Source organism: Apteryx rowi, unplaced genomic scaffold, assembly GCF_003343035.1.
Source record: "Apteryx rowi isolate R43461 unplaced genomic scaffold, aptRow1 scaffold_233, whole genome shotgun sequence".
Lineage (NCBI taxonomy): Eukaryota > Metazoa > Chordata > Aves > Apterygiformes > Apterygidae > Apteryx > Apteryx rowi.
The window spans coordinates 915323-922394 of record NW_020448675.1 but is presented as its reverse complement, the minus strand read 5'-3'; the positions used below and the strand labels follow the sequence as shown (position 1 = coordinate 922394).

Below are 7072 nucleotides of genomic sequence, written 5' to 3'. Positions count from 1 at the left end.
AACAAAATGAGTAATGGCTGAATTCTCATTCATTTTCTCTCCGCTGGGGYATTAGCAGGTTCTCTCTCCTTTCCCTAACTGGGAGATCTCTACCTGGTCCCATCCTTGCTCAAGGCCTTTAACAAGTCAGTCCTTGTTCTCCTTTTTAGCCTTTGGCATACCTCCCTGTATGTTTTCTGTTGTCTATTGAATTCAACTGAAATTGGCCAGGAGATTAAAACTTTATTAGGAAGAACTGGGGACATAGCCATACAGCATTCTTGGATAAGTCTTGTTTCCTTAGGAAAAAATGCTCAAAATGCAAGCTGGAACTACTGTTAGGAAGTTCAAGACTGGGGAAGAATTCTAAGGTAAAGCAGCACTGCTTATAATACAGCACCTCCATTGCTTACAACATCCTGAAACTCAGGTTGATAGGACTCAAACAACAATTTGCCCGAGTCAAAGAATAATAGAACGTGGATTTATGCTACAGGTAATGGGAGTGACCCTAGCACATCAGAGTTACTAAATAATAAGAATCCAGTAAAGGTTGTGTCGTCATCCGCATCGGCAAACAACCCATTAAAAGCTTCTCCTGGGTGAACCTGCAGCCACACCTCATCTCCGCTCTGAAGTTCAAGGATGGTAGCTCCGGAGGCCTGGTCCTCAGCGCCTTGATATCTGTCCACAGTGTGCAGCAGCTTGATCCCATTTTTCACTAGAGCTACTCTGACATTCCTTGAGTAGACGGTGATATGGTAGGTGAAATAGTAAACGCCGGAATATTTGCAGGTGAATTTGCCAGTAGTTGGGTTATAGTCATTTAGACCATTATACAACACCTTGTCAAACTTAATGGGGCGATTAGAAGGGGGAAATTTGGTGGTGACTGTAAGGCCTACACTGAAAGCACTTCTTGGCAGGACTGCGGTGGCACCAATGTTTCCTTTATCTCCTCTGTCCCCTTTCAAGCCTCTTTCCCCCTGAACTCCTGGATTACCCTGCGGCCCCAAATCGCCAGTATTACCTTTAGGACCTGGATTACCAGTTGGGCCAATAGGCCCTGGCAAACCAATTCTTCCGGGATGGCCAATTTCACCCTTGGTCCCTTTTGGACCAATGGACCCAATGTCTCCTTTTAATCCCTTTTGCCCCTGCAGTCCCAGTTCTCCCTTCTGACCTTTGTAACCCACTGACCCTATAATTCCTTTTGGTCCCAGTTTGCCAGGTMGTCCTCTTTCTCCTTTTTCTCCTTTGTTCCCTTTCTCTTCAACAGTCCCATTGGTTCCTAAATGAAAAAAAATGACATTTTCTTGTTATCTTCCACTGGATTAGTGAAGCAAAACATGAATTTCAGCACAAAGACATATGTATAGGTGCGTGTCATCATTTTGCATACAGCACTTACTGTACATACAGTATGTCATACATGTAAGTGTAGGATAGACATAACATCTGATGAACCTGCTATTGCCTTAAAAAGCAGCTGCTGAGAACAGCAAGAATGAGCTCAAAGAAAGGAATGGGTGATCACTCACTTTGTCTACAGACTGATGATAGCACTGAAAGCTCAGATGGTCTCAAGTGCAAGCCTCATGTGTCCAGACACTGTTTTCAGCCTTTGGTATACAAAGTAGACAGTTCACAACCTATTGGGTGGAAGGGGAAGGCATCTGCTCCCCAAGGTGACACCCAGTACTTACTTGCTGCGTGTTTCTATAGTTTCTGCACAATGGAGCTTTGCTTGAGTTACCCAGATTGCTACTGAAGTGCAACTAAAGGGTTTTTGTCCTTGTTATTTCCTCTCACACGCTCCATTTATCCTTCACTCACACTTGCACTGAAGCTCAGAATCCTTGAAAATCCGCCAATAACTGCAGAGATTCCCAGGTGAAGGTCTTATGATGTGAAGGGCAATTAGCCCTTGATAGATTTGAATGTCAGAAGATACTATAATGTTCATGTACTCTATTATTATCATTCAGCAAAAGCATCTGATCATTTCTGCATAAAGCTCCCAGTTTTAGATGGTAGGAATAACACTCTATTTACATTACTTCTGACCTTTTTGAAGTTATTGAGAGTATTTAACAGCAGCAATAAACTGAAAACATGACAGGTGAGATTCTTTACTGAGGCCCTGAGAGAAGCCGCACAGAGCTAATGGGATAAGTTCAAAGGAAGAGAAAGTAGCCTTCATAACTTTAAACAACATTTGTCCTCATGTCTCACACTCTTTTGAGCATGGGGGTCTTTTCTAATACATTGGAGAAAAGTCTGAGAGATAGGGAGTAGCCTGTAATCACTCCCTTGCGGCTCAGGGTAACCCTGTGCAGAGTGTGTACCTTCTGTCTCTGGCACAAACCCAGGGCATTCTCAGTGGATTATTCCAGAAGGAAAATAAAGAAGGGTCCCTCATGCAGCCAGAAGTGTGACTGCAGCATGTGGTAGCTTGAGCAGTAAAGCCGTGGCAGAAGCAAGCATGGGCTCCACACAGGTTAGCAACTTAAGTGCGTACTCAGCTTTTTCAGTGAGCTCCCACAGCCTGTGATGAAGCCTATGTACCATGTTTTATTTTTCAGGGTCATCTTAAGGATTTTGCAGAACCTGGGTACTGTGTATTTTGGAGACTTCTGTGCTTTTGCATATATAAATTGTCCATGCACAATTAGTCTGAGAATTCACAAATCCAACATCTCAGAGTTACTGAATTTGTGCAGAATGATGCAATACCATTTGCACAGTGACTGACTCCAGTTTGTCTCCCTGCATTTATGATGACAAGTCACTGCACATGTACATCCATCCAATGCAGCGGGCTTCTGTATGCACATAGTTTGGCTGAAGCAGTGAAGTACCTACTTTCCAGCATTCTAGGTAGCTTGGGCTACTGGGGTTCTGGAGAAGTTTGTGACTGCCATGACGAGACAGGAGAAAGGCCACAGAAATACAAGAAATAGGTCTGTGGTGAGCCCCAGATTATATAGGTTATCTGGCAACCCTTGTCTTGGAAGGTCTTGGAAGCCCTTTTAAACCAGGGTCTTGGGACTGGTGTCTCATGGGCATATATTTTAAGATACTACTACTGCTGCTGGCTGAGCCCCAGAGTGTCTGCATGTGCTGTGATTTCAGAAAGCATGGAAAAAGTACAGGAAGGGAATATTTTATGTGTCTTTTATGTGTTTTACGTATATGTACTCTAGAAATAGGTCCCTTCCCTTGTCAGATTTTGGCTCTGTTACCTACCCAATTCATCTCATTGTATAAAGAGGTTTATTATATTTTCAGCTGTATGACTCATGCCTTCAGTAATTCCTTTTTTAAAGTACCTTTCCCTGCAAATACATACATAGTTGCAGGGGTCTCTTTTTCCTGAGGTGACTGCAGTTCTGGCGTCTTCCTCAGCAGCCGATGGTGAGATCAGAGATGGGAAAGGTGTGTATAGGTGTTCAGAGGCAGCAGGATAACTGGAGGTGATAAATTTCCCTCTGTATTATCAGGGATTATGTGCAGCCTCTACTGCATCTCGATGAAGATTTTTAAAGAGCTRTACGTGTGTTGTATGCATGGATATATGGTATCTATAAGGTACTTCAGCTAATCCTAATGTCTAGCACTTTGAGTGCTCACAAACCCAGGGGAAGCAGTTGAAAGAAAACTAATAAATTGAAACTCTTTTTCTCTGACCTCGTTCTCCTTTCTCTCCATTTGCACCATCTTTCCCTGGAGATCCAGGAAGTCCTGCTTCACCTAGTACAAAAGAGAAAAACACATCTTCATTAAACAATTAAATTGCTACAAAACTGGAGTTTGAATCTTGCTGTGATCCTTCATCTCCATGCCTGGGTAAACAGTGATGTAAACAGAAGTCTTATTGCTGACCTTTACTGGATGCCACCTCTGAAACTTTTATCTTACGGGGAGATAAAGAGAGAGCACAGAAAGAACGGCTCTGTTGGGGCCAGTGCTTTTGGAGACAGAAGGAATCCTTGGCCTAAAAAAGCAGGGTATTGAAATACATAGAGGACCTATATCCTGGTCAGAAACAAGCGCGTGAAACATCAGATCCTGTTGTTGCCTCTCTCCATGGAAGATATTGTCAGGAAAAGGAGTGAGGAAGCCACACTCAGAAGGAAGCGCTACAGTGCCAGGAGGCTTACCAGTGAAACAGTGGTTAACTCCCCTTGCAAGGAGACAGCTGCAGTGGTTTGGCCAACAGTGATGAAGTATCCTAATGGAATAATACTGTATGTAGATTYGAAGAAGACATTCACACCCTTAATCCCTGTACTTAGCAAATCTCAGACTTTCCACTGCTCTAAAGAGAACAGTTACAGAAATCATCTTTGTGATAACATCATGGATGACCAAGAGGTGGGTGAGCAAATACCTATAATTGTGTCCAGAAAACATCAGAAGAAAAAGAGTTGGCAGTTTGGATGCAATTATATTTCAAGAGTGGCTCTCCTCCCCTTTCACAGCAATAGGGGCTAGATGACAGTTCTCCAGCAGTTTTCTGCGCAATGGGCACAGTCCGGCATCTCTTGAAATTCCATTGGCTTGAAAAGGAGTACAACTAAATCTTGTGTATTCAGCTGCAACTGTATTTGTGGAATATACAATATAAAGAATGGTACAGTCACCCCAATTTGTTCAAACACAGAAAAGTCAGTACAGTCATCACAATAGCTTAATTTAGGAAAAAAATTTGGAGACTACCAAAAACCTGTGCTCAGGTATCATGTGATGACTCTCACATTTTAATGGAAACTGAAGTAAAGTGAGGGACTTTGTAAGAGAAGTGAAAAGAAGTAAGCTCCAATTTTCTATTTTTCAGACTCTCCTGGATTCCTGCTAAACTTCTGCATATAAGAATAGAAGGCAATTAACTGTATCTGCTGAATAAGAAGCTAATGGAATTTTTTGTTGTTGTTTCTAGATTTTAAAAGGTTTTGTTTTCAGCCAGGCTTGGACACTGAAAGCAGAAGGAGTAGGTGAGCAGTTGCTTGACAGGAGATCATGTTCCAAACAAAAGATTTTAACTCTTTAGCAATTGGTGAGATAAATACTAAAGTGGGTAGACTTGTCTTTCAGTCACCCAGGGCAGGCAGTAAACAGTGAGTAACTCTTCATTGCCCACATTAGAAGTGCTGGTTATTTTTCAGCTGATCTAGATGATTGTGTAGCCACACAAACAGTTGTGCTGTATAAAAGAGAAGAGTGAAGGGATGGCAAAAGGATCTGGTAGAGAATCCTGCTTYGCCTGCATTACCACCAAAGGAATGCACATCAGACTACATCTTCAGCACTGATTCTGCAGCATGCATTTTCTATGGAGGCGTATGCTTTTCTGGTGAAGAAGGTAATTCATTAGCTTTTGGTTTTGTGATTGCATCAGCAGCCCAATCTGTAAAAAGCAGAGATTTCCATTAGCTTCAAAGGCAAAGTAGAACACTTAAGCATGTTTAAAGTTAATTTCTTTTAGACCACTGACCTCAGTTTAGTTCATGTACTAGATTATGTACATTACAGAAAAGAGCTGTGATTCACAATCATTAAGATCAGATCTCTGTAGAAGGAATGATCTGGATTGGAGTGTGCTGCTGGGTTAGCCAGGCTCACAACAGCAGTGACGGATCTATGCATAATGCCACCTGCACGATGACACACAAAGCCTGTTGTGGAAAAGTTCGCCCCACAAAATTTTGTGAACAAATTTGAAGCAGYGGATTTGCGCTTGTCCTGTGCTTTACATTCTGGGGTTGTGACGCTTCTGATGAAGACTCAATGTCCACAGATTTGTCATCTTGTGGAACCTTGGCCTTGATAGTCCAACACAGGTGAACATGCCAGCCTTATCCCAAGGCTTGAAGTACCAATGATGAGTTTTAGGAAGCTAGGAAGGTTACCTCTGTCTCAGTATCATACTCAAATCTCTTTTATAGCCTGGTACAGCAGGCATGAGTCCAACACTGTTTTTTCGATAGTCTCCATTCCTGAAATTTAGTGTAATGGCTCTTGAGTTACAGCAAGTAAATGCACTCAGAATCAAGTCCTACAAATGTAAAATTTAGGTGAGAAAGAGAAATCTTGTTGTGGCTGCACCCTTCCTATTATACCAAACAAGACATCAGTTGCTTTTTTTTTTTGATGGGCTTGAAGTTTGTTGCAGAAGTTCTTTACAGAAACATAGTTGCTGTCTTGTAAATATAATAGCAGCTTTGCAAGCTTTAAAATTTTCAGACAGACCTGAAAATGTTCCCAAAATAGAAGATAAAGTCTTTCTTGTTTTAAGTTGTTCTTGTCCTGGCATTTGATCTCTCAATAGTATTTCCTATGTTGCTCTCTTTCTTAGGTCTTTCCTTACATTTCCTTCTTCAAACAAGAAAATAGAAGAATGTGTGACGTGCTCTGAAGGCCAGGCAGAATAATCCTGTTAACACACTGTGACTACAGACAGCTTTGGCAACTTTTAGCACTCAATTTCATACATCAAATCATTTATGTTGAACACAGTACCTGTATCCCCCTTGTCGCCTTTTGAGCCGTCACGTCCATCACGGCCAGGTATGCCATTGTGTCCAGGATTGCCAGGGATGCCAGGATACCCTCGGGTACAGATGTCCTGTTTTTGTGTTTCTTCTGTGCTGACTACAATAGCCAGCAGTATAATCCAACTTTTCATTCTTTAGATAGATTATATGATTTTGGCTGAAAGATTTAAGAAAGGAAAAGTAGATCTGCCTGTATCTACCTCATTGTCTCTCTTCCTGTATTTAGCCTGTGAGCTTGTGAGTTCAGGAAGGGGTTGCGGGGTGGGGGTGAGGAAATGGATTCTCACCACGTCTTTTTTTTTTTTTAACAGGTCTCTTTATAGGAGTAGATACAATCTTGGAGACTGCTGAGTGCTMTTTCAAATAATATTTTAATAGGAATATCAGTCACAGCTTCATCATGCTGTTGAAACTTTAACTCAACTTTACACAATTTAAAATATTTCTTAATTCCCTATGACTGGCAGCATCAGGTTCTGTTTCATATTTTCTTATGCAGTGTGACTCGTGGAAGTAAGTAACTCTGCAAAGAAATA

At 41.7% G+C, this 7072-nt stretch overlaps 1 protein-coding gene across 1 annotated transcript; it reads right to left on the bottom strand.

The window, feature by feature from the left end:
* Positions 1–464: 464 nt before the first annotated feature.
* Positions 465–6667, bottom strand: LOC112966128 (complement C1q and tumor necrosis factor-related protein 9A-like). The gene is made up of 3 exons (XM_026065913.1): positions 6502–6667; positions 3670–3732; positions 465–1270 (listed from the first exon to the last, which is right to left on the bottom strand). Exons 1-3 carry the CDS (start codon positions 6665–6667, stop codon positions 465–467), a joined length of 1035 nt encoding a protein of 344 aa, XP_025921698.1.
* Positions 6668–7072: the final 405 nt, after the last annotated feature.